Source organism: Camelus dromedarius, chromosome 10 (genome assembly GCF_036321535.1).
Source record: "Camelus dromedarius isolate mCamDro1 chromosome 10, mCamDro1.pat, whole genome shotgun sequence".
Classification (NCBI taxonomy): domain Eukaryota; kingdom Metazoa; phylum Chordata; class Mammalia; order Artiodactyla; family Camelidae; genus Camelus; species Camelus dromedarius.
The window spans coordinates 70658291-70685192 of NC_087445.1; the positions used below are offsets into that span (position 1 = coordinate 70658291).

Here is a 26902-nt window from a genome sequence, read left to right on the forward strand (position 1 = left end):
GGTTCTGACCTAGCCTCTTTCGCTGGGTGCTTTCCGCCAGCTTGAGTCCCAGCCACTCCCATCCTCACCCGGCCACTCGCACGCAGCACGTCTGCTCAGCCCAGCCCATATTTCCTCCTGCCTGGCCGACAAGCCCATGTGTCGTGGCTGGCTGACACAACCTGAATATTCCCAAACTGAACTGTCTTCTGTGTCCTCACTGCTCCCACGCAGGCCCCCACCTCACAGCTGCCCCTGCTCTGAACTTCCTACCCAGTGGAGGCTCCTCCACCCAGCCCCCACCCCTTCACCCCATCTGGCAGTTTCTTGGATTCTGTCCCTGCTTCATCTTTGGCGTCATCTTTTTCTGTCTCTACCACCAGGGTCAGGCCCTCACCATTCTTGTCCCAAAGAGTCTCTCTCTCTCTCTCTCTTTGCATTCTTTTTTATTGAAGTGCAGTCAGTTTACAATGTTGTGTCTATTTCTGGCATCCAGCATCATGTTTCAGTCATACATATACATCGATATATTCTCTTTCATATTCTTTTTTATGATAGGTTACTACGAGATACTGACTTCAGTTCCCTGTGTGGTACAGTAGGACCTTGCTGTTTTTCTGTGTTGTGTATAGTAGTTAGTATCTGCAAATCCTGGAGAGTCTCTTCTGGGGGACTCAGGTCCCTCCCTTCTCAGCTCCAGCTTTTCTCCTTTAGGCATCACTCTTAGAATTCCTTCTCCTGCCCTGGCCTCTCCGGAGGCTCTCCCTCCTCCGCGGGGGCCAGCCCTAACTCCTGCACCTGCCTATTGTTTCTGAGCCTGTCTTTTCTGGGGCCCACCTTCCCCTCTTTCTCTGCTTCACTCCTGCCCGTTGATGCTTTATGAGGCCCCCACCTGAAGCTGCCCCTGATGTTCCTCTCAGCCCCCTGCCCCCCACTCCCTGAGCTACTGTCCTCCCCTTCTGCCCTCTCAGCGCGTGTGCTCCTTGTGGGACCACTTCCAGAAACACCGAATATCGTGCTGCTCTGTCCCAGAGCATGTTGGTTGCTTCCATAGATGGTATTCACTTCACAGAATGACCCCATGAAGATACTATTATAATTTTATTTTCCAAATAAGAAGACAACCTCAGAGAGCTTCAAGGCTTTTCTTAAGATCACACCACAGGTGTGGATGAGCTGAAATCAAACGTGGGTCTCCTGCCTCTAAGCGCTGTACCCTCCTGCTGATTCAGCGGATCCGCGGGCTCTCCTCCGAGGGAGGTTCCACGTCTTACTCGTATTTGTATGTGCTGCAGTGCATGGTGCAATGCCTTGCAGAGCATAAGTGCTTAGTAAATATTTGCTGAATGAAAAGTAAAGACTTGTGGCCTGAAGGGATGAACTGCACCCTGGTGCTGACTGTGCACACACGTAGAAGTCTCTGTTTAAAGCCAGGTCAGCCTGGATCCCGTGGGCAGCGCTGGAGGAAGCAGTGCTTCTGATACAATAGCAACACCAGTATTTGCCACTGATGACGTGTGTTCTGTGTGGTGGGTGCTGGGCAGAGGACACCATTGGCCATTATTTGTCTCTTTTAATTACTACTACAGCTGCACAAGATAGGACCTGTTGTCTCCATTTACAGAGGCGCAAGCTAAGGCTCAGAGAGGTTGAGGAACTCAGCCAAGGTTGCACAGCTACTAAGGGGTGAGGCCAAGATTTGAATTCACATCTGCCCTGTACCAAAGCCCATGTTTTAAGTTGATGTTTTCTCCTGCTTCTGTGGCCCAGGAGAGTAGGTATTAGGCCATTTGAGGCCTAACTTATTAGCCCAAAGGCCAGCCAGAAAGGAACTTTGGAACACTGTGCCATGTTTAACGGGGACAGAGAGGGAGGTCTTGAGGAGCTGAGCCAGCCTCCAGCAGCGGCCTCTCCTTTCTTCTCTTTTCCTTCCTCCTCTGTTTGGCAGACGCGTCCTCCATAATGAAATTCTCACTCTCCAGACCCTGCTATATAGAGAGAGGATTTGTGAACCCTGCCTTCTTTTTTTTAATTAAAAATATCTTCATGACATTTAAAAAATTATAAAAGCTCATTTTGGATAATCCAAATCATATAGAATTATATAAATGGAAGAGCAAAATTATTACCTTTTCTTTCCTCTGATCCTATGCATATTATTAACAGTTTAGAAACATCCTGCTAAGCTTGTTTTTCCCTTTTGCAAGAAATTGTATTTATTTATTTTTAATTCAATAAGGAATACAAAAACTTCTTATTTAAAAAAAAATCAAACAACACAGTCAAAGCTCAAGCACCTTTTGACCAAACGCTTGATTTCTGTCATCAGTTTGCTTTTTTCTTCCTTTTCCTGTGCATTTGCATATGTAAATGGCTTTCAGAAATGTACCCTTGTAACCTGTCTTATTGGTGTGAATTAGGTGATGCGGTGAGCTCTCGCTTTATCATTACTGAACGACACACGTGCCATTTAGATCTTCCTGGTTCAGCGCGTGTGGGTCTGATGCGGCCTCGCCCCCTGGTGTGTGGTGTCCATGCGGGCCGAGCGCTCTGCACAGGCATCGCCCGCTGCTTAGCTTGTAGTTTCTTTCCACTTTCCCACTAAACAAAGTCTTAGTACAGGCCTCCTTGTTTGGGTTGCCAGATTTAGCAAATAACAATACAGGATACCTAGTTAAATCTGAAATTTTGGAAATACGTTTTTGAATTTGAAAAAAAAACCGATTCATTGTTTACCTGAAATTCAAATGTAAGTGGGTGTCCGATGTTTCCTCTGACAACAGACCTCCTTGTGCACATTTGCAAGTATTCGAAGGCCCCTGTTTTTAAGGTCTCTATTACCTGGTTTTTTAAATTTAAAAAATTGTGCTACAGAACATTTCACATATTTCTAGAAGTACAGAGAATAACGTTAACAAACATCCACGTAACCACCATGAAGCTTTCCCAAGTCTTAATGTTTCACCAAGTTTATGTGAATTTTTTCAAAATAAAAGAAACAAAACGTTATTGGTGCCTGTGCACCCTCCAGGCCCACGCCTCTGTCCTCACCCACAGTGACCGCTACGTTCGGCGTTTATCACCCCTAGGTGTTCTTTTCTGCTTTCAAGCTTTACATGGGTGCCGTCATACGGAATACGTATCACACTGTACATATTTTCATCCCGCTGTTTTGCCTGGCGTTGTTTTGAGATTTCCCCCTGTGGATGTGTATAGCTCTAGTGCATGTGTTTTCAAGGCTGTATAGAGAGTCCTGTTGCATGACTACACTGTGACATGACATCCTTCTGTTGATGAGGATTTGGGTTATTGCCAGTAATTTACTGCTATAAATGGTATTGCAAACAGCATCCTCATATCTCTACGCTGAGAATTCCTTCTCCAGGGAACAATCCAGGAGTGGAGTTGCTGGGTCGTCTTCCCCTTAGTGAAGATGGTGAATATGTTCTCCAAAGTGGCTGTGCCAGTTTCTGCCCCACACACATTAGTCCGATAGTTTCAGTTTAATCAGTGATGTACCATGAATGGTATAAAATTGTCATTTTTAATTTGTGTTTTCCCAGAGCAGTTGAGCATTTTCTCATACGACTTCCACGTGTTATATACCCTTTTTCTTTTCGATGATTTTTTTTCCTCGTTGACTTGTAAGAGTTCTTTATTTATGTTTGGATATTAATCCATTGTCAGTTATGCATTGCTTCCAGTCCAAGGCTTATCTTTTCACTGTTTTGAATGCCCTTTGTAGTATCAATGTTGTTAATTTTAGGATAGTAAAATTCATCATCTTCTTTTTTATAGATTTTTCTTGTACACATGTGTCTATTTCTTTAATAATTCCCTCTATTAAAATCATAAAGCAAGTTTCTTTCTTTGAAAACTTCTAAAGTTTTGCTTTTCATATTTAATCTTTCATCCACCAGGAATTTGTTTTCACGTGAGGTAGAGCTCTTGTTTAATTTTCTGTTCCTCAGTGATGTCAGGTGTCTGCGTGCTGGTGATTGAGTCATTCTCCCCTCGGCCCCTGCTGATCCATCAGCAGCTCCGTACAGGTTGAGAGTCTGTGGCTGAGAGGAACCCACTCTACACATGGGTGCCCACCAGCCACGACGGACCCTCTAGGCCACTGGTGCTGCTCTTCATGGGGTCTGTGGATGTCCAGGGCTGTGTCCTGGCCTGGCCACCTGGCTGTGGCTGAGGCAGGAACATTTGTGGCCCAGGTCCTCTTTCCTGACTCATGGGAGTGGGAAGGAAATTCCCCTTAGATGCAGCCAAGTGCCCTGCCCGTGTTTCCTCCCCATTTCCTGTCTCATGGGCCTTATAGCCCCTGGGAACTGGCTTCCCTGTGTGTCTCCCTTTCCCCATCAGCAGATGCAGAAGCAGGGCTCCTGACTTCCAGGGGTGTCCCAGAGGCCTTTGCTTCCTTACGCCCTGCGCAGTCTTGGGAGTCGGTCCTCTCTGTGCCTGTGGTACCCACGGCAGCTGCGTGGGAGGCAGGACAGGGAGAGGCCACTCTGTGTAGCCCTGATGTGCCAGCCTCACTCTGTGCATTGTTCCCCGTGTACACTTTTTACTTGTTCGTTCAGCCATCTCGCAGACATCTGATTCTGTCTTGTCGACAAGGCCTCAGACAAGGTACCCTGAAAAATACGCATGGAATAAAATAGGATCCTTACTTTAAGACACAGTGGTAATAATAAAGAGCTAACATTTTCTGAGTATCTACCACTTGCCAGGTCTTATGCTAAGAGTTTTAAAAAATACAGCTTTATTGAAATATAATTCACCTACAAAAAATTCACCCTTTAGAAGTGTATAATTCAGTGGCTTTTCCTATATTCACAGAGTTGTGTAATCTTCACCACTGTCTAGTTTCAGAATATTTTCACCACCCTAAAAAGAAGCCTTCTGACCATTAGCAGTCACTTCCCATCCCTACCGCCTCCAGCCCTTGGCAGCCACCAATCTACTTTTTGTTTCTATGGATTTACCTTTTCTGGACATTTCACATAAATGTACACGATCTGGTCCTTTGTGACTGTCTTTCGCTTAACATGATGTTGTCAAGGTCCATCCATGTTGTAGCAGGTGCAGTACTTCATTCCCTTTTTGTGGCTGAATAATATTCCTTTGTATACAGGACACATCACATTTTGTTTATCTTTTCATCTGTTGATGGGCACTTGTGTTGTTTCCACCTTTTGACTCCAGAAATCCAAGTTCTTTCCTCTGCTTTATGTATTTCTCGATATGAAAGAGGGTTTGATGCAAGAACCTATCAGAAAGGAAGATCCTGGGCCGACACGGAGGCCCTGAGGGGATAGGGTCCTATCAGCCGGGCCCTGAGTACTGAGTGGGAACTGCAGGAGCAAGGCCAGGGAGGCAGGAAGTCGCGAGGCACGTTTGGGAAGATGAGCTCGAAGAGGGAGGGCTAGTCCTGCGCTCAGGACATGAGCAGAGAGAAGAGTCCAGACACCGAGGAGACCGAGGGAGGTGCAGCTGGCTTGGAGACAGACACACACGCTCATTTCTTTGCTAAAAAAGCCATTGGATATTCCAGCTGAAGGTCTGTGGCAGACTTGAGTCTCCATTCAGAACTCAAAACAATAAAAAGATAACAAATCAAATCAGAACCTCAAACCGAGAATCCCTGGGCTCGTCACCAGATAAGTCAAAAGGCTCTTCGTACTGTATAGTTTTTGCAGAGCACTCGGGGCACACGTCCTGTGAGGACCCAGGAGGACAGTGCCTTGGGCTCCACGTTGTGCCCAGATTGCTCTGCTTAGGGGTGAAGCGGCTGCACGGTCGGCTACTGCTAGCCTGGGCCAAGTGTGTGTGTTTCAGCAGTGGATGATCTAACACACCCGGAGCCCTTTGAACGTTATTCTTGTTCATAGTGTCTGCCAGGTATTTCCTTTGGAATGTCTGCAGAATTTCCTGGCCCCTTTGATTGCTTTCTGTCTGCCAAACACATCTTTGAATTGCGGGCGGGCGCTCTTAAAACACCAGCGTGTGAACGGGTTGACAAAGCTGGTGGGTAGCCATCTTTCAAGAGCTCCTCTTTGGGGAAGGAGTCCTTGATTCTGACTCTGAAGAACCTCTGACAGTTTGGAGGATTTACTGCACACCCCTTCACGTGGTGGCTTCCTTAGGTAGCTGATTTACAAAGTGTTTCTCAAGTTTAAATCCAGCAAATCTTTGTTTCTCATCCCACCAAATGAAGTCTTTTAAACTGTTGTTTTTCTTATTATAAAAGCTGTACAAACTTCCAGTTATAAAATAAATAAGTCATGAGATGTAATGAACAGCATGGTGACCATAGTTAATAACACTGGATTGTATATTTGTAACTATGTATGGTCGATGTTAACTCGACTTGTGGTGATCATTTCACAACGTATAGATATTGAATCATTATGTTGTACAACTGAAACTAATATAATGTATGTCAGTTATACCTCCATAAAAAATACATTTAAAAAGTTGAAAAACACCCATAATCTCAACTGTGCAGGACCAAATAGTGGTCAGTGCTTGGCTTTATATTTGTCTAAGATCCTTTTCTATATAGATAACTTTTAAGAAGCAAAGCGTGAGCTTGTGTCATATAAACCGTCTTGTAACTTACTCTTTCGCTTGAGCTTCCTGTGTCAATAGTGTCCTCACGGTTGTTTAAAACGGCTGCTGGGCCTCCTGTTGTGAGGACGCTCTCCAGCCATGAGAAACGTGTTCCCCCCCCCCCAACTTTGCCTTCATCACACGCACAAGGCCCTCCTCACCCCACCAGGCTCCAGTCACAGAGCCCGCCTCTCTGTCCCTGCTGCCCGTCAGCCTTGTGTCCACCTCCCGTCTGCACAGAAGCTGTCCCCCCGGCCCGCACGGCTCTTCCTCCAGACAGGCTTCTCCCTGTCACAGGTGTCACCTCAGAGGGAGCCTCCCTGGTCCCCCCCCCCACCGAAACAGCCCCTCCCCTCAGTCACTGTCCTCGCCACTTTCTTTTATTTTACATATGACCCTTATTACTCCCTAAAATTATCTCATATGTTTGTTTATTTGTTTACCTGTTTATTGTGTATCTTCCCGCATCTAGAATGTTACCCCCACGGGCTCAGGGACCCAGTCTGTCGTGTCCGGTCCTGTCCTCTGCAGCTCATCAGGTTCTGGCAGCCAGGTGCTCAGCATGAAGGAACCAGGATGAGTCACTCTGGTGCACAAAGCTGGTGATTCTCTTAGACTCCCTGCCCAGAAGTGGAATTCCTTGGTCACAGGGCATATATATCTTCGAGGCTTTTGCACTAAGCTAATCTGGTTTAAGGCTTTTTACTCGCTCAGCAGCGGCTGGCACGCCTGTTTCCTCTCATATGGGTCCTCTCATTTGCTTTTTGGTAAGAAGATGGTTTTCCCGCTTACTAAATCATGCACCTAATTTTATACACACACACACACATACACACTCATGCTTCATCCTTTGTAAGAACTGAATCCGTGTTCCATTGTATAGGCATCTCATGATTTATTCAGCCAAGATCCTCTTGTTCCTCAGTTTCCTCTTCTATAAAATCAGATAGTAACTGACTATTGCGCGCAGTAACTCATAGGGTTGTGTTAAATGAGTTACTTGCACTAACGACTGAAGGAGAACGGAATTCCTAGGGCAGGTCCTGGCACACAGAGTGCACACAGTAAATGTCACGTGGTGGTATGATCCTTGCAGAGTAGAGGATGCAGTGGAGGAGCCTGGAGAGCAGGGTCGTCTGTGATGATGGTGCAGCATCGAGTAAAGTCCACGCGTCCCCCCCCCCCCCCCGAGGACCCGAGCAATGAACCCAAATAGCCCTCAAATGAACCCAAACTGCTTTCTCTTTCTGAGGTCTGCTCACTTGGACTTTTGGTTTCCGAGTGCCTACTTCCTCACAGTACCTTTCCCTCCCCTCCTCCCCTGGGGTAGGTGACCTCCGGTACTCCCGTGTCTTCAGTCAACGCAGTTAGAACACTGGGCCTTTCCTGAATGTATAGGACCTGTTAAAACCGTCAGGGCTGTTAACTTAGGTCTAAGTCCCACAAACGAAGACAGTCATTCAGCATTAAACTTCGTTTATTTCCTTCTCTACTTCTGTCATCGATGCAAATTTTCTCTTCTGATGTATTTTTAAAGTTTTTTTTCTTTAGCTGTAAATATTTTTGTTTGTTTCTAAGCTCTTTATGTTGTCTTAAATTCTTCCCTTTCAAACGTATTTCACAATATTCCCTTCTTGTCTGGTGGTTGCAATGTATTTGCTTGTCTCTCTGCAGGTATTAATTATGGGTTTGGTTGTTCACTCCTTAGCTCTCATTGTTTCCTCATATTATCTGTGCGATCTTCAAGTTCCCTTTTTTCTGCTAACTTGGGCCCTGTCCTTCACGTCTGAGGCTTCCTCCCAGTGCCTGGTGATCCTTCGTTGTCAGCTTGCATTTAGGAGCGAGGCACTAGCTCCTGGGCGTGGAGCCGTGGTGGGGTGGGGCCTGATGACTGGCGGCCACGGAGCAGCTGATGCGGAGGGAGCTGGCTGTGTCACGGGAGACCCCAAGTCTGTGTGCCCGCCTCTTCTCTGGCACCTTAGTTCCTCCGGAGACGAATCCTTCAATATCCAGCGTTCAGGGGATGCACCTGGCTGCCGAGGTGCCAGGAGCAGGGAGGAGGGTGAGCCTGGAGGGGGCAGGGGAGGGGGCCCAGCATTTGGTCACGTTCAGTGTGCGTGGTTAACCCCCTGCTTTCACTCTGGAATCTTACTTCCTCCTTCACCTCCTTACCCACCAGGCTGATGTCTGGAGTCCTGAGCCTTACTGCTTCCGTTTCTGCAGAAAATACTTCAAAAATGAGGGTGGAGATCTGGGAGTCTACTGCTTCCTTTACAGCCTCCCTGTGTCAGCCCTAAACTCGCACCCACCCACCTCCAGGCCCTCCACCCTCATCCTCAGTGGTATCTGGTGGCTCCAGGCATTTGGATGTCAACCTCTCTGCTCTTCCACTTCCCGCGTGCCCACGCATTGTTGGCATCCCCCTTGTGCTGTGCTCCTCTCTTGCTCTGAATTTTAGGGGCTTCATACTTTCTCCACTTGATTGTCATTTAGAAGGATACTGGCAGAGAAGAGAGAGGAACCATGCGTCCGATCTGTCACTGCCCACTGACTCCTCCTCAGAGGCAGCTCCTGGACCCGGGAAGATGCTGAAAAGAGAGGGAGGAGTGTGTGTGTGTGTATGTGTGTGCGGGACAGTGTAGGTGAGTATGAGTGTGTGTATGCGTTGAGTGTGTGTGTGTGAAGTCCTGTGACAGACTCTCTGGAGGCACTGCAGTCAGCAGCAGCATTGGACGTACTCTAGTCATTTTGGGAACAAAGCAGGGAGGGTACAAATAAGAAAACCGAAAGAATAAGTGGCCTCATTGTTGAAATGGGGATGTGGCCTCAGAGTGGTGATTTCAAAGGGATTACACTCAGCTCAAGGGATTAAATCCTGGAAATTTCATTTTTTGAAATTCTTATTAGCTTCCTCCAGGAGCTAGCAGGTATTTTTCACACTTTGCTCCAGATCGAATGGCTGTTTCATTCACTCCTTCCTTCACCAAGTCTGGGTTGAGCCCAGACGTGTCAGACAAGGCGCTCAGTGCCCCGTCCTCGTCCTTGTGAAGCTTGTAGTCCAGGACCAAGGAAGTGGGGGACAGGCAGAGTCAGTGACACACGTATGCAGTTTGCAGTTTGCATTTGAAGAGCAGCTCTAGTCCCAGAGGTGGGGGAGGAATCCCTGGGGACCCGAGGCTGGAGCTGAGCCCCAGTGTGACAATTCAGGGCTTTTTGAATCCTGACATAGCGTGACATCACTTGAAATATTTGGTTTGCTGTCAGACCAGATGTCCTCATGTTTAGTTTGGACACTTGGCCCTGGCTTTGGGGGTGTCCTGGGTGAGCACTGAGGCGGAGCGCAGTGCCCTCAGGGAAGGAGGCCTGCTTAAGCCTGGGGGTGTCGGATTCAGGTCTGCTTTACCTAGAACGCTTCTTCCTCCACCCCTGGCCTTCCTCCCCCGGCCTTGCCCACCCCGGGACTCAGGGCTGAGCTCCCAAGGTCAGAGTTTAGACGTGCAGGGGCGCCCAGGCAGCGCAGGCATCACCTCCTGTAGGTCCTTAGCTCATCTCACTTGGGATGGGAAGAATTTAGGTTAGTAAACAAACACCTTTATGTGCCCGGATTGGAAAGAAGCCTCCGGGTACATCTCATTGCTCAGGGGGAGGCAAGGCTGTGAAGGCCCAGCCTTGTTAGACCAGAGCCCCTTCCCAGTGCCCCTGCTGAGCCAGGACCCGGCCTTCTCTCCTCGCTCTAGTGGTGGAGCCATGGCCCCTGTGTGGACCCAGCCTGCGGGGCCCAGGCTGCAGGCACCCGTGCGTTCTGCCAGACCACACACACACATGTACACACGCACACACACAGACACACATGCTGTCTCGCTCTCTCATCCTCACCTCCCTCTTCACCCCCACCCCTTGGCTGGGGTTGGAGGACAGTACACATTTTCACTCCCTTGCAAATGAATTGTGGCCACAGGGCAAAGCTGGGTCTTCGGTCATCCAAGTTTACTGCTTCTCAGAAGTGGGTCTGGTCGTCGGACTGTAAGTGCCAAGACAGAGAAGAGGCCTCTGAGGAGGGGGCGGGCCCACGGCATGCTTCTTCCCTTTTCATTCCTGCTCCAGCCTCCTTATCGGCTCACTCAGAAAAAGGAAAATTCTAGCAGTGGGGTGAGAGGAGATAATTATCATTTTCAAACCCTGGAAACAATAGCCTTGATTTCGGGTGCACACCACCCGTCGGTGGAATTTGCAATATCCAGGAAAGCCCTTCTGAGCCCCCTGCCTTTTCCATGGAGGGTTGGACACAACTCTCTTCCTTCTAAGTCTCAGCCTATGGTTTCACAGCCTTTGTTCTGCAGACTCTATTTTTTAAAATTTATCAAAAATAATGCATTTGTTGTAGAGAAACCACACAGGTTCCCTTATTTCCTTGTTCCTATAGCATCTTTTATTTTCACATTTTAATGGTCCTGAAATTGGGATGCATCTTAAAATAGATTTGTACATTTTGATGTGATACTATTTCTTTTTTTCCTAAAGGGTGTTCTTAAAATCCATCGGTGAGTCTCAAGTGACTCCATCCTACAATTGAGGAAATATAATAAAAGTACAGTTTGGGAAACAAAAAGCTTTCAAAACATGGAACCCACAGGAGAAAACAAAGCAAAAGGGATGCTCAGTGCTGGAGAGCGGGGGGCACTGCTTTACATCTCACGTTTTCCAAGGAACTTTGTGTATGTCCATTATGGGGAAAGTGCTGACGAGGCCTGATCTCGTTCCATCATGTTAATTCTGTGGGGGTGACATACTTGGAGCGAACAGTCCCTAAGATTATCCCCATTCCACTCCTCCTTCAGATTTCAGGTCAAACATGTTTGCACGTTTAGCATGAGGGCCGTTCTTTTTCCTTTGTTGCATTTGCTAACTCAACAATTGTTCGGGGGTTTGAAAAAAGGCACTTTTCTTTTGCCAGTTGACCTTTGGGCTTTTCTGAGGCCCCTCAGGGACTGTGGCCGTGGGGGCTCCTGGAACGTCCTGTCCTGGTGGAGCTGCCTCCGCTCCCCTGCCCTGGACATGTGACAGCCCGAGGCCGTGGGCCTGCTGTTTCTGTGTACGCGGGGTGGGGCTGCATCGGGCAGGTTTTGTGTAAAGAACAGAGGCGCTTTCAGCAGGTTATCAGAGTGGCCTGGAGCTTGTCCCATCAAGGACCGCTTCCCAAAGTCTCAGCCTCAAGGACGACTGACCTGGGAGTCATCAGAGAGCCTGCTGTCAGAGTTCATCCCAAAAGGGGGCGCTGCTCCCAGTCTACCAGGATGGCCCCGTCAGGTCCAGGCAGGGCGTGGCAGGTTGACTCATACCCTGCTGTGATGCTGTGATGCTGTGGCGGTAGGCTGCTGAGGGAGGAAGCCTGACAGGCCGTTACTGAGCGATCCAGAGAGAAACGGGAAAAACACTGTCCCATCCAGCCTGCCCTCCTCTCCTCCCCTCCAGGCTCCTCGTGAACTCTCCCCCATGAATACCCCAGCCGCACGGGCCAGTACCCAGGGCTGGCTTCATCCTTGAACAGTTCTCAGAGGAAAATTTCTATAGCTGTATATGAGAAAATGGCTTCTTAGTGAGACTATAAACTAGGAGTTGAGTCCTTTTTTATTTCCTGTTGTGACAGTTTCTGACCTTGAATACCACTCACCGAGCTTGCACCAGGAAGGTACAGTGAGGAGCGAACTTCCCTGACATCCCGCCCCCCAGGGCCCAGCAGTGTCCCGCTGATGGGAGCACCCAGGCTGGCCCCAGGGAACCTGGAGCAGGAGGCCCTGCCAGGCTCACCGCAGGCGGTGCCCCTGTCAGGTGGCATTTCACACCCCACTGGAAATTTTTCTGCACCCTGTACCGTCCCCTGAGTAAGTGGTAATGAGCAACTTAATGTGCTGACTTATCCAATCCCTTCTTGGTCCATTACAACAAAAGTTGCTCTTTTCTCATTAGAACCATTTTTGTCAGGGTGTCTTTAATCAATGGCTTCCCCAGGGACGATATTTTTAGAAGTTGTATTTTTCACACTCTCCCTTTGCCCCTCTTGGAAAATCTCTTCCCAGGGCCTCATGAAAGGGACTAATGAGATGCCATGAGAGTTCGGGCCGGTGTTAATTGGCACAGGTACGAAGAAGCTGCTCTCACACACCCTCAGCGGCATCCTGCCTTACCTGCGGTCCTTTTCTCCGTCTCTTTGGTGCAGGTTGCACAGACAGCAGATGGTGTTGATGCTGACCTCTGGAAAGACGGCTTATTTAAATCCAAGGTTACCAGATACCTGTGTTTCACGAGATCATTTTCCAAAGAAAATGTAAGTCTAGTAGTGGTTTTCCGTTTGCTGAGTGAGCACAAGTCATTTACATTCATGTTTGAAATCTCCTCGTTGTTTGGTTTTGGTCTACTTTCATCACCATGTTAATTTATCTGTGGTTTTAGTGAATGGGGTCGGATCAGCAGCTTGTGCTGTGTTTCATTTATTAACAGTATTATTAACCACATGCCCAAGTATACAGTGAATTCCATTAAAAGGTGTTCTCCAAAGGAAGCCAGGATATTTCTTTCACAGCTCTCCTCTGCCTGCCTTTCCTCCAAGTAACAAATCACAGGGTAGGAGGGATGTGCGTGTCTTTCAGAGAAGCTGGAATTAAAGCTGACCAACAGATGGGAGCATAGCTAGAAGGATGCCTCGTGGTCACCCCTTCCCTCACACGTGACCTGGTTGACTCTCTCCCTGAGTTTCTCTGTAACACATGACAATTTCATTGTTTCTGCAGGTAGGTATCTACCACATGTGCAGGTTTCTTTTACTATGCTGTTTTTCATACTTGGGCCCATTAATTAGGAAATTTTAAAGCTCTCTGCTAAGGCTTTTCCAATTAAGTGTTCTAATGGGTGGCTTAGAAAAAAGAGAAGTGGCAAAAAAAAAAAAAAAAGAGAAGTGGCTTCGTGAGCGTCCCCTCTGTGTGAGGACTGTCCTAGGTACTCTGCAGATACACGCGTCCATCCTCAGATAGTCTCTTGAAGTCCTAGCTCCTTTCCTGAGATCAGGAAGTTTTCAGGCTTGTCCCAGCTCACCTGTCTTCCCTAATCCCAAATAGGGAGCAGTCAGATTTTCATTTTTAGGGGTGACACTTTATTTTTGACCTAAATGCAAAAAAAAAAAATTCAGTGAGAAATATTTATTTTATAAATTTTATTGTAACAGTAATATATGTTCATGATTTATAAAGAAAAAAAAAAAAACAGGTTCAGACTTCCCCATCCAGAAGCACGAAGGGGAAAGGTAACAGTCTTTCTCTCCATCATAAGCCCCACAGCCCAAGGGTCCTGTCACAGGTCCCCATGTGTCCCTGCAGTGTTTTCTGGCTGAGGACAGTTGCACGGTTCCGTGGCCTGCACTCTCTTCCTCCAGCCATTCTGTTGTTTGTTGGTAAGTTTGTTAGGAAAGTGGTTTTTTAACATCTTCAGGATTAGGGGAGAAGTCATTGCTTTATTTATATACATTTTTTCACCAATAACGAGAGTAATAAACACTTGCAGTAAAGCACGGAGCGTCTGGCTGAGTAGGGCAAAGAGCTGGCAGCCAAGCCTGCAATGCGCCTGAGCAGGTTCCTCGGGTCACGGTGCAGCTGAGGTCTGACAGCCGGGTTGCCTTTCCAGACGTCTAGCTCCTGACATTAGGGTAGTGCCCCCACCTCCCCACCTTTCCTCTTGTGCCCAGGGCCACACGCGGTGCACTCTCTGCCCCTTTGTCCCTGGAGTTCACCTAAACCCTTTTTGAAAACTGTCTATATTCTTAGCTTTTGTCACCTCTGTTCTGCCCGCTGGCTTCCCCTTTCTGCAGGAGGTCAACATGTTCACTGCCGCTCAGGGCTGCTAGGATGAACTCCTAAGGATTGAGCAACTTGTATTCACACCCCCGCTCTGCCCAGTGGTTTCATGTGCTCACTCCTGCTCCCGCTCAGCCTCGCCTCTCCCGCTGAGAGGAGGCTCTGGCCTCGGAGGCCCGCCACGGCCTCTTTAGCTGTTTTTGTTTTGTGTTTTTGTGGCATTTCCCCGAAGGCTGTGTTGGTATCTAGGCCAGAAGAGCCTCTGATCCCTGTGACTGGGGACAGTGACAAGTCTAAAAATGACAGAGAGACGTCACCAGGCTTGTTAATTTTGGGTATCATGGGTAAGTGGGTGACGGAAAATACATTGATTTAGTCAACATTGGAACATTCAGGGGTGTCCATTGAGTGCCTGCTTGGCGTGTCTCACTCCGTGAGGGCGGGGTGATAAGGGATGTGAGACGAGGACAAGGGCGGTGGGTGAGACAAGCCTCACCTCTTTTTTGAGGCAGCACCGGAAGTAGGTGCACTTCATCTTCAGGAAAAGAATGAATGGGTGCTATGATGAGATCCAGGGGGACGCGATTCAGAGAGGGGTCAGTGGCCCACTTGCCGGCCCAGGAGCAGAGGAGGAAAGAGGCATATTTCCATCTGTTTCAGCCAGTCTGTCCGGCCCTGCTGTCAGAGCCAAGACTTTGCATGGCATAATTTTTCACAACTGGAACGGAGGGATGTGGGATCTCAAGACTGGACAGATTCTTTAATTAGGCGACGTGAGACTCCCAGTGTAGGAGTTTGGGGAGACCCCTTTGGAACCTAAATTCCTTTCCCCCAATAATGCTATTAATACAGAAACCTGGCTTTGGAGTGACATTGCTTCCTGGGGAAGGATCGAGATTAATTGCACTTTTCATGCCCTGTACTTTCTGCATTACCTGTAATAATAATGTACATAGATTAGGTAGGGAGGATATTAAACAGAAGGATTTATGAACATTTGAATATTAAGTTGGTTATCTGTGGCTACCTTAAATGCAAGGTTGTCAAAAATAATTACAGTATACTAGCAAATACCGGCTACCAGAGACGACATAAATACCCTGAGTCAGTGCACGTTGGGCTCTTGGCATGAATCATTTGCTCAGCAAGGACTGGGAATTCGTTCTTCATATTTATGAGGAGGAAATGAAAGAGAGCACGGGATGGGGGAGGGGAGAGGAACAAGCAAAATTAATGGTGTCGCAGACCTACTGTATAAACCCGGTGCAGTGGCAGCCCGTGTGCGGAGGGACCACGCCTGGGCTGCGGGAGGCTTTGACAGTGCGGCCTCCCAGTTTGTGTGCACGAGAGACTTTTTTTTTTTTTTTTTGATGCCTTTTTTAAATGGCTGCACCACTGATGTTCTGGTTTTATGATCAGGGACATTTGTAGAGTGTGGAGGGTGAGGTCGCTAAGTGGTTTGCTGTTGACTTCTGTAAAACCCAACTTGTCAAGTAGAAGACATTTGAGAAAGATATTGATGAATGCCCATCCATCTACAGGGCAGGAAAACATACCCAGTTGTTAATTTCTCAATGCAGAAAGCGGTGATGACATGGAAAAGCAACTGCCATGAAAAAAAAATTATGATAGATTAGAGCAGGCGACTCTGAAAGCAGCTGATGTTTGCGAGTTGGGTTAATGGTTCAGACCCTTCCCACGTGGTCAGAGATTTATTCTGCGTTAGTGAGGGTTCCACTTTCCACTTGCTGCACTGCTCCGCATTGTTTTCCTGAGACCCAGCTACCTGAAATATAATACGAAATCCTTGGCAAATACCGTCGTTGGAGAGAAACGGTTTTGTGACCACAGTGCCATGGAAACCCTGGTCATAGCTTACACTTGGCACTTTGACCTTGATGGTTAAAGTTCAGGAATTTTGTGTCCTTTTGGTTTATAAATGCATTTATTAAATATACTTTTAATATTTTTACTGATATTGTTTAGATTTGCCACCAAAGCAGATCCAATTTGATTTCTAACTCTGAGTGACCCAAAGTTGAAAATGTACCAAAAAACATTAATTTATTCAGCAAATAATTATTGAGCACAAGCTGTGTGCCAAGAACTATGCCAGGCTTGGATATGTAGTGTTAGCAGAGAGAGTTTTGGTCCTTTTGGTTTTTAAACTCCAGCAGGGAAGCAGATATTAAATAAAAACTTCACAAACATGCAATTATAAATTGATATGAAGGAAAATTGAGAGTGCCAAGAGAGAACGTAGCATGGAGTTTAGATGGTGGAATTCCCTGATTGGCTTTCAGGAATGGTGTTGGCACCGGGCAGGGCGGGATCGGGGACACAGAGATGGAGGTGCACGCCCTGCTCTGAGCAGGACGGGAAGGATGCCTGAGGAGTTGCCGCGGGTGGGTGGGGGGGCAAGGTGAGGGGCTCGTCCAGGAGCACAGAACAAGTGAACAGAGAGTGTGCTCCTGGGGGCTTAAGGAGAGAAAGCGCCTCTGGAAGGTGGGCCCCACATACTTAAGTTGTAGGGTAGATCTCTTCAGAGTTCGTCTCCAACTTGCAAGTGCCAGTGTGTTTGCAGCGAATTCTCTCTCGCAGTTACAGAGCGGCATGCTGCTTCTCAGATATTTTTACATTGGTTACAGGAACTGCGCAGAGTGGACCCCGTGTACCCCCACTAAGTGCAAGCTTTAAGAGGCCCTTGTGCATGTCATTTTGGAAGACGTGTCGTGCTGAGGCAGCAGGGCTTTTCACTCCGTATTAGCTTAGCATTCGTGGGGTTTTACAGATTGTATCTTGCCACCGAGATGTGTGCCAATATGCAGGCTGTCTCTTGATCCCGTAGGAGTGACTGGTTCTCTGTTAGGTTTATATGCAGCTCCCTGTAAAACCACTGCCCCAGGAACGTGCTCCTTCTAAAACCTGCTGACCCGAGAGCAGACGCTCGGGGTTGAGTGGCCGTGTGGTCCCGGGACCTGTGTGCACAGCTGCCCTCTGCTGGGTTATGTCTCAAGCATCTCCTGGGTTGCTCGTTTGCCAACCGAGGCCGCGTCAGAGTGAGTGGCTTCGCAGGTGAAACTCCTTCCCGGGGGCCACCAGAGTCCCTGTGTAACTGCTGGGGCACATTAAGTGGCACCTGCTCCAATTAACCTGCCATCGTAGAGCTGCATGAGTCATTGTGTTAAACATGCATTTCGAAGCCAGAATGGCAAACCCACCACTGGCGTGTTCAGATTAATAGTCTGTATCTCTTTTCTTTCCTCCCAAGAGTCATTTAGGGAACGTGTTAGTGGATATGAAGCTCATTGACATCAAGGACACGCTGCCTGTGGGCTTCATCCCCATTCAGGAGACGGTGGACACACGTGAGTCGCCCTTTAGTACCACTCGTCACAGTGAGAGTTTTCTTCCTCCAGGAATATTTTTAGGTATCTCTATGTGCATTTTTCTTCAGAAACATTTTAAGAGGCCTCACTGCATGCCCATGAATAAACTCTGCTGCTTTTGACACGTGTCTAACTTGGTTCTCCAAGGAGTTTGCAGCCTTCCGGGGAGCGGCACGTAAATGAACAGTGTCCTTTCCTTTTAGAGTGGTGCTCCCTGCTGAGTCGGCTGGCTCAGAGGGGAGCACTCAGACAGGTCATAGTTTGTCCTCAGCCTCCTCTGGTGTTGCTGAAGGCAAGCTTGGCACAAGACCCAGAAACAAAAGGAAAAAAATCAAAAGACACCCAGGGAACACAGGTGCAATAATGTCACCATTTTTGGCTCTTGGAGCACATGAGAAAAGTCAGAACCACAAAGACTGCAAGTTAGAGTACCCAGGATTTGAAACTGAGGGGGGGCTCTGACCCTCGAGCAACACCGGGCAGAGCTGAACGGCTGACACATCGGAAGGTTCTTCAGGACCCTGGGGTGCTTAATCACTTATCAAACAGTGCTGGCAGCCCTCTGGGCCGCCGAGCCACCTCATTCTGATGCAGTATAACTTAACTTGTTTTATTTTAAATTACTTATTACCAATATTAGGATATCCACAACAGTGATGCAGTAAATAAAAAACATACAGGGAATCCTTTCTTTATGACACATGATTCATTTACGAAAGTCCACATCTCATTTTTTGTCACATATACTTTCTTTTTCCATAGTTCGCCCCATTTTTGGACCTTTTTTTTTTTTTTTTTTTTGCTGTTTTCTTGCCAGCATTTCCTATAGACCAGACTTTCCATAGCTACACAGACTTCACATAACTGTTATTTTAATGAAACAAGTGGATTCCATTGTGTGGCATATTTCTCTTAATACTCTCCTCACTTTTCGACACTCGCTGTCTGTTATTAGATGTATCAGCTAAGAATCGTGAGAGTTGATACTTAGCATGTATTTACTGTGTGCTAGCCCCTGTGATGAAGCTTTATAGACCTGATCTCATTTAATCTGCAGAAGAACCCTATTTGGAGATGGGTGTTTTATACCCATTTCCCGTATGAGAAAAATGAGGCACAGTAACTACTTAGGGACTAAAGAGCTTGTCCAAGGTCACACATCTAGAAGTGGGGGAATAACTGGAGTATCCATACACAAGTCTAACTCCCACACTTTTAACCACAGTGCCGCTCTGCAAAAGCGTATGTTTAAGCACCTTTTAAGAATAGATTTTATATGTTTATGTGTTGGAGTTTTTTGGTAATAGCTTTATTGAAGTATAATTACCATACCATACAATTTACCCATTTAAAGTTACAATTAAGTGATTTTTTTTCAGTGTGTTCACAAAGCTGTGCAACCATTACCACAATCAATTTTAGAACATTTTATCACTCCAAAAGAAACCATGTATCCGTTAGCAATCACTCACTGCAGGCACCCCATTTCTCCCCAGTCCTCACCTCCCTAACCCCTACGAGCCCTAGGTCACCACTAATCTATGTTTTGTATAGATTTACCTATTCTGGCAATATAATCATATAAATGAAATAATGTAATCTGTAGTCTTTCGTGTCTGGCTTCTTTCACTTAGCATAATGTTTTCAAGGTAGGTCCATATGAGGTAGGTAACATGTCAGCACTGCATTCCCTTTTCATTGCCAAGTAATATTCCATTATGTGAGTATACCATTTTGCTTATCCATCCAATTGATGGATATTTGTTCCACTTTGGGCTATTATGAATAATGCTGCTCTGAACACTGATGTACAAGTTTTTGTGTGGACATATGTTTTCATTGCTCTTGGGCATATACCTCAGTGTAGAATTGCTGAGTCATATGGTAACCTTTTTTTTTAACTTTTTGAATAACTGCCAAAGTGTTTTCCAAAGGAGCTGTACCCTTTTACCTTCTGACCAGCTGTATTTGAGGGTTCCAGTTTCTCCACATCTTCACCAACACTTGTTACTGTCATTCTTTTTGATTCTGACTATCTTAGTGGGTATGACGTGTTCTCTCTCTGTGGTTTTGATGTGCATTTCTCTTATGGCTCATTATGTTAAACATGTTTTCATATGCTTGTTAGTCATTTGTATACTTTCTCTGGAGAAATGGCTATTTTAATTCTTGGCCCATTTAAAATTAAGTTGTCTTTTTATGATTGAGTTGTAGGAATGTTTTAGTATATTCTGGTTATAAGTCCTTTATCAGTTGTATGCCTTGTAAAAATTTTCTCCCATTCTGTCAATTTCCACTTAATTCCCTTTTTTCTTTTTTTTAAAATTGAGGTGGAGCTGTTATGCATTCACTTCATTTTCTTGATGCTGTCCTTTGAAACACAAAATTTTTTGGATTTGATGGAATCCGATTTATCTCTTTTTTCCTTTGTTGCTTAGTTTTTTGGTGTCATACCTAAGAAACCATTGCCAAATCCAAGGTCACCAAGACTTATGCCTGTGTTTTCTTCTAAGAGTTTTATCATTTTAGCCCTTACATTTATGTCTTTGATACATTTTGAGTTAATGTTTGTGTGAGATACAGCTTCAAATGTATTCTTTTGCATGTGAATATCCAGTTGTCCCACCACCATTTGTCTAAAAGACTATTCTTTCCCTCATCGAATTGTCTCAGCTTCCTTGTTGAAAATCAATTGAGCATAAATATGAAGGTTTGTTTCTGAACTCCAACTTCTCTTCCATTGACCTATATATCTTTCTTATTGCTAAAACCATACAGTCTTGATTACTGTAACTTTGTAGCAAGTTTTGAATCCAGGAAGTATGATGAGTCTTCCAGCTTTGTTCTTTTTTAAGATGATTTTGGCTCTTCTGGGTCCCTCAAATTTCCATAAGAATTCTAGGATAAGTCCACTTCTGCAAAGAAGCCAGCTAGCATTTTGATAGGTATGGCGTTGAATCTATAGATCAGTTTGGGTACATGTAGATTTTGAATGATTTCCTTGTGATAAGTTTCCAGGTGCTTGAGGCTGCTGGGTCATGGGTCCTCTACAGTCTGCCCACCACCTTCCTTTACAAACATATCCCTCATCTTCAAGGACGCTGTGTTCTATGCAAACTGAGCTACTCACTATGCCCTCTCCGTGCTCGTTTTTTTCTGACTCTACACATTTGCTTTGTTGTTTTCCGGGCCTGAAATGCCCTCTCCCTCAACTCTGAATGGCCACACCTCATATCTTTCAAGGGTGAGTTTAAGATCTCCAACTTCTTGAAAGTCTCTGATCCCTAGAGACCAGTTGGAAGCAAGCTCTCTCTCCTCTCCACAGTCAGCTATGGTGGATGCATATCTACTGTAGGCAGTGCAGGCTTTGAGGTATAAAGATGAACAAGATAGTGGCCCTTGCCTCAAGGAACTTAGTATAGTGGGTGAACTGGACCTGGAAACAAGAAATTGCATTACAGTATACTCCGACAGGGCTATGTAATCAGTCGGAGGTCAGGGCCCCTTGTCTTTCCTGCTTTCCAGCCACCTAGTACAGCACTCATTTGTTGAAGGGAGGCAGGAAAGTAAGCAAATGCAAGTGACAGTGGTGGGAGGCCAAAGAAAGTGGTTGATTCTGCTTCTGAATTCCCGTCTTTACCTGTTGGGACAAACTGCACCTGGCGTAGTGGGAAGAACTTAGGCTCTGGAGTCAAACTCTTTATTGAGTCTAGCTCTGCCACTTACAAATGAGGGGCCCTGGGCAAATGACCCTCCTGGGCTTCGGCTTCCTCATCTGTAAAATGGGGGGATATTACCCACCTCATAATGTTGTTTTTAGCTTGCATTATAGCCATTTACAAGTTCTCTTCTTGTCTTTGCTACTTATCTCTTTCCTTGAGGGCAAGATCCATGTTTAATTCATCTTTGAATTGCCCAAGGTGTCCACCACACACAGTGCCTTGCTCAGAGGTTGGGCTCAATAAAAATAAGCTTTATTACTCTCTGTTGCCAAATTAACTTCCAGAAATACCAATTCATGTTGCCACTGATGATACTGGCTTGTACCTGTCTCCCACAGGCCTGCCAGCATAGGCTTTAAATTTTTTATTTAGTTTTACTGTTCTAATTTTACTTAATTTTCACTTATTATTTATTAGCGAGACTGAACATTTTCACAAGTGTTTACTTGCTACCTTTGCTTATTCTTACACGAATGTTCTGCTTAAGAGCTAAAATCGCCTTGTAGATTTGTATTAATTTCCTACTTTTCCTCTGTGTTTTTCTTAGTTTTGAAATGTGCATTGGTGTTCTTTTTTGACAACTAACTGGCTTAAAATGTCTTCATACCATGTAGTATAGAGCCACAAGGGATTTCTCATTCGGCTTCCGCTCAATTTGTTAAATCTGTTAAGCAAGGAGGCCTAGGGCTGAGTCCTTTCTGGGTCCTGTGATCCAGCTGCCGGGGGGCCCCAGTGATCCTGGATGGGAGGCCTCTCCCCCGTGACTGGGAGGTTGTCGGTTGCAGCCCCATGGACATTCTGAGGTCGGGTTCTGGCATCTCCAACAGGTGTCTTATCACACAAGGAGGGTGGGTTTGGGGTTGCCCATTCATGTAGGGTCATACGGTCATTCCTGGAGTCTTTACCCAGGCTGGCCAGATGAACCTATGGTCAGCTCTGTGACGTTTAAGAGCATTTACAGCCCTGGTTTTATAAAACCAGCCAGAAAGATGAGAGGCTTGTAATTAATTTAAAATATGGTTTGTTGCAATCCATATAGCACTTAAACACTGGAAGACTGTTTGTTTTAGTAAAGTGCTGTGTCCTTTCTCTGTGTTCATAAGCATGACTGAGCACATTTCTATTGACTCTGTATAGTATGTTTACTTAAAACTAGGCCTGTTTAAGCGTGTTTAATTAGAGGCTCCATCTCTTACCCCGCGTTTGCTGTAGATGGAGGAATGGAGCAAAGAGCAGCTGGCAAAGCAAGTACATAACGTACCTGCATTTTTGTTTACTCTGAGGAGAGAGCTCACCTACTTCACACTGTCAAAAGCCTGATCTTCTCAGCTAATAGTTTTTGAAGCTGGAGGGTTGCTGTGGATGGTTTCCCCAGGGTACCACCCTGCCTTGATGGACACACTGTTTGGATCAGTGTGGTTACTCACAGCTGGTAGATCTGATCTAGCCCGGTTTCCTCGCCTAGGAAAAGAACCCACAAAGGTTCTAAATTTCCACCGGGGTCTTTAAAAAAGCAAGCCCTCCCTGCAAAATATCAGCACCTGACTCTGATCTCCCCTTGGTTAAAGGCAAGTCCAGCAGCAGGACTCACTTCTCCCTGATTTAAATGTGCTTATTTCTGCCACAGAACTGGAAGGTCTTGAAAATCAATGCCAAACACTGACAGAGATTTTGTGCTTATAATGATGATAGGAACATCCACAGCTGTTCTTTATTGAGCACCTACTATGTGCCTGGTGCTGGGCTAAGTGAAGCATGTGTGTTATCACATGTCAGCTTCCTCAGTGTTCCTATGGGGTAGGGTTTCATTAACTCCCTTTTACAGATACTGAATCCAGGGCTTGGAGAAATTAAGTCAGTTGCCTACAGTTATGGTGCCAGAAAATGGTGGAGCTGAAATTTCAACCCAGATCTGACTCAGGTATTGGGTGGCTGCAGTTGATTGAAACTCGTGTTTAAAAACCACAAATGAACAAACAAAAAACACATGGTTGGTCACCATTGGTGGTTGCTAGGGCTCCAACTCATTACTCTGACTTGATAAATAGAAGAATTGCATCTCTCCTTCCCTGTAGCAGTGCATGTTTCAGTGAGACCAAGTCTTTCAAGAATCAGTTATTTTTTTACATAGAAAAATTCCAGCTAATAAACGCAGAAGGATTGATGGAATTAGAAAATCGCTGTTTTGACACCTTTAATGAAATTTTGGATCTAGGGAACAGTCGTCAGGGGATGAGAAAACCACTCAGAGCATGGTTGTTGGGGACATTATAACCAAAGTACCAGCCTGACAGCAGCAGAACCCACCGAGGGCAGCACAGCTGGCCTCCAGGCCTCGTGATGTGACGCCACATGATGAACACACACCACCTGTGAAGTGTTCCTTTCCAAGCAGTGTAACCTGCGTCTCATGGAGCCTTTCACTCTGCCAGGTTACAGGAAGTACAGGGGACTGCCCCGGTTCTCCAGCCTATCAGTGCCCTGAAGGTAACGGGAAGGCAGAGAGGTTGTTACAGAACAAGAGACCTAACAACCAAATTCTGTGTGCAGACGTCCAGACAAACCAACAGTTAAATGACATTGTTGAGGTAATGGAGAAAACCTGAATGTAGACTGTTGGATGAAATGAAGGAGCCGTTGCTCATTTTGTTAGGAATGAGAGTGGCGTGGTGGTAACGTTAGGAAAAATAGTCTGCCGCGGATGCTTCCTGTGCTGCTGGCGGTGCTGGGGTCCCTGCGCGTCTCCAGCAAAGCCAAGGGGTGGGGAGGAGGTGAAAGCAGCTTGTCCGCGGGGAGAAGGTGAGAGCAGTTGACAGCACTGAAACCGGATGATGGGAACACGTGAATTCATCTAACCGTTCTCTCTACTTTCGGGAATGTTTGAAAATTGCTGTAAGAAAAAGTAAAAAAGTAAAAAGTTCACGTAGTAAAATATTTTAACTCTCGGGGTGTCCGTGGGTCTGTATCTGATGGCTGGAGCTGTGAGCAGACTGAGGGGTGGCTTTCAGAGGCCGGGCCCTGGGTTTCTTGCAGGCGGCCGCTCCTTGAAGAGATGGGTGTGCCCCGCGGGCCCCTTCTCAGCAGGGGACATGGGGGTCAGGCCCTGAAGGCAGGGCAGGGTGACAGGCCCACCGTGGGGTGTCTGGAGGGTGGAGCCTGGCCCTTCTGTTGGGCGACCAGGATGGCAGGTCACTTGCACTGCTGGGAAGGGGACATGACAGAAGACGTGGTGCTCAGAACAGAGTGGTTGGCCTCTCTGGAAGACTCATACCTTTTCTTGTCGTCCTTTCCTTCAGAGGAAGTGGCTTTTAGAAAGAAGAGGCTGTGCATTAAATTTATCCCACGGGATTCAACCGAAGCCGCCATCTGTGACATTCGGATCATGGGCCGGACCAAGCAGGCCCCTCCCCAGTACACGTTCATTGGGTAAGTCTTAGTGACACCAGTCTCTATCTTCTGTCTGCCGAGAGTGCTCCAGTGGCTCCCGGGGACCCAGTCCTGAGACCGGCTGTCTGTGTGACCCCTAGGCTCTGGCCATGGCTCTCCTCACTGCCCTCCTGCTGGTGGGGCAGCCTCACAGAGCACCCCCCTGACCTCTTGTGCTCCATCGAAAGGCCCTTCCTTCCCCCTCCTGCGTGTTCCTCCTTCAGGCTCTCTGGGCTTTTCCAGATGCCTGAAGCCAAGGTGCTCTCTCCCTCGGACCACAGGGCCTCCGTGCTCCCCCTCTTTACTCACCCCATTGCATTTTCTGGATGCCCGTTTCCTACCCTGGGGTCCAGGCCCCTGGAAGCAGTGGTGAGTGAGGCCGAGAGCTTGCCTCCCGTGGAGTTGGTGTTCGGAAAGCGAGAGACCAGCATCAAACCAGAAACAATGAGCGAGACCATTTCAGTTAGTGAAGAAAGTGAGGCAGAAAGGAATGGGGGCTCTTCAGCCTGGGGTCGGGAGCGTGACATGTGAGCACAGTCCTAAATGTAGGGAAGAAACCAGCCCTCAGGGATCTGGAGGCAGAGGGGAAGGGCCAGCCTCCCAGTGGGGATGGCGAGATGGGTCTGGGGCAGAGAGCAGCCAGGTGTGGCTGAGGTGGTGAGCCAGAAGGAGTAGGAGGTGGGGCAGTGCTCAGTGGGACCTCGTGAAACATGGTGGAGGTTTGGATCTTAGTCCAATCGTGCCGGAAAACCATTGGAGGGTTCTCAGTGGAGAAGAAAGGTGAATATTACATGATCACAGGGTATTTCCGTGTGCAGTGTTTTGGTCCGATGTTCCTCTTCCCTGATAAGCAGGGAACTGCTGGAGGGCTTGGCCCACTGTGCCCTTGACCTGGTAGCCTCAGCACCGGGCACAGGCCTAGTATTCATGAATACTGAGTACAAGGAACCTCGGGATTTCATTTGGACTCTTGATTGTAAGTGACAGGAAACCTAAGCCAGGTTGGATTAAACAGAAGAAAGAATTTGTTGACTGACATAACAGTAGAGTTTGTGGGGCAGGATGGCATCAGGGGTGGCTGGAAGTGGCTGCTCAGAGGGTGTCGCTAGGATCTGGTTTCCCCTCTCCTCCTTACTCTGATTCCTCGGTGGGTGGGGGAGACACCATTCCAAGACGTGTTCCCCCCTAGTTCAGGAGTTGTGGTACGCGAGCTTTACCTACTTCTCCTCCAGGTTCAAGTCCCGAGGCAAAGATCAAACCTGTGTTCTCCACAGTAGGAGTCGTTCTTATTGGTCTTGGTTGATCTCACCAGGGTCATGTGCACCCTGAGCCCATCACTACACCTGGAAAATGTCCTTCTCTGATTGACCAGGCCTGAGCTAAAAGTGCAGTCAGCTCCACTGAAACTCAGGGACCAGGAATGAGGGGTGGCTGCCCCTCTAAATACAGAAGGGGCGGGTAGAGTCAGAATAGGGGGTGAATGGATGCTGGATGTTCAAAAGATAATAGATGTTCATTCATTATACTCAGTCAACTAAAATTCGGGTCTCTCAAGTTAATAGTGTGGTAGTTTCCAGCCCCCCGGCCATGTGCTGTCTCCCTGGCCAGCTTTGTAAGAAGCATCTCGCTTGTCCCTGCAGGTACCCACAGATGTGTTCTCCTTCTTGACTTTTGAGGTTGGCCTCTTGGATCTGGGCTGGGCTGGGCTCTGTTTTGCCTCTTGCACATTTGAACCCAGACAGTCCCCTTTACTTTAAAAGCCACGGCCTTTTCTCAGAGGCTGCATGTGGGCTGGGCATAGAGGGATCTGCGGGGTTTGTGTGAAGCACGTGGGGAGCGGGCATCACAGGAATAGATATCTTCATCTTGGCACAGTGGCTTGTTTGGACTTTTCAGCTGTGGAGTCTGAATGCTCTGTCTTGAGATT

The 26902-nt window shown here is 47.0% G+C and overlaps 1 protein-coding gene across 10 annotated transcripts in view; it reads left to right on the top strand.

Moving 5' to 3' along the window:
* Positions 1-26902, top strand: part of MVB12B (multivesicular body subunit 12B) — a 163928-nt gene that overhangs the window by 35776 nt on the left and 101250 nt on the right. For 9 of the 10 annotated variants that reach the window (XM_064490518.1, XM_064490520.1, XM_064490516.1 and 6 more), the window contains 3 exons: positions 12812-12919; positions 17710-17806; positions 24846-24975. In XM_064490518.1, coding sequence (XP_064346588.1) covers positions 12812-12919; positions 17710-17806; positions 24846-24975 — 335 coding nt within the window. Of the gene's footprint in view, positions 1-8384; positions 8657-12811; positions 12920-17709; positions 17807-24845; positions 24976-26902 lie in introns of those variants that run through there. The other variant, XM_064490519.1, reaches the window with a different exon arrangement.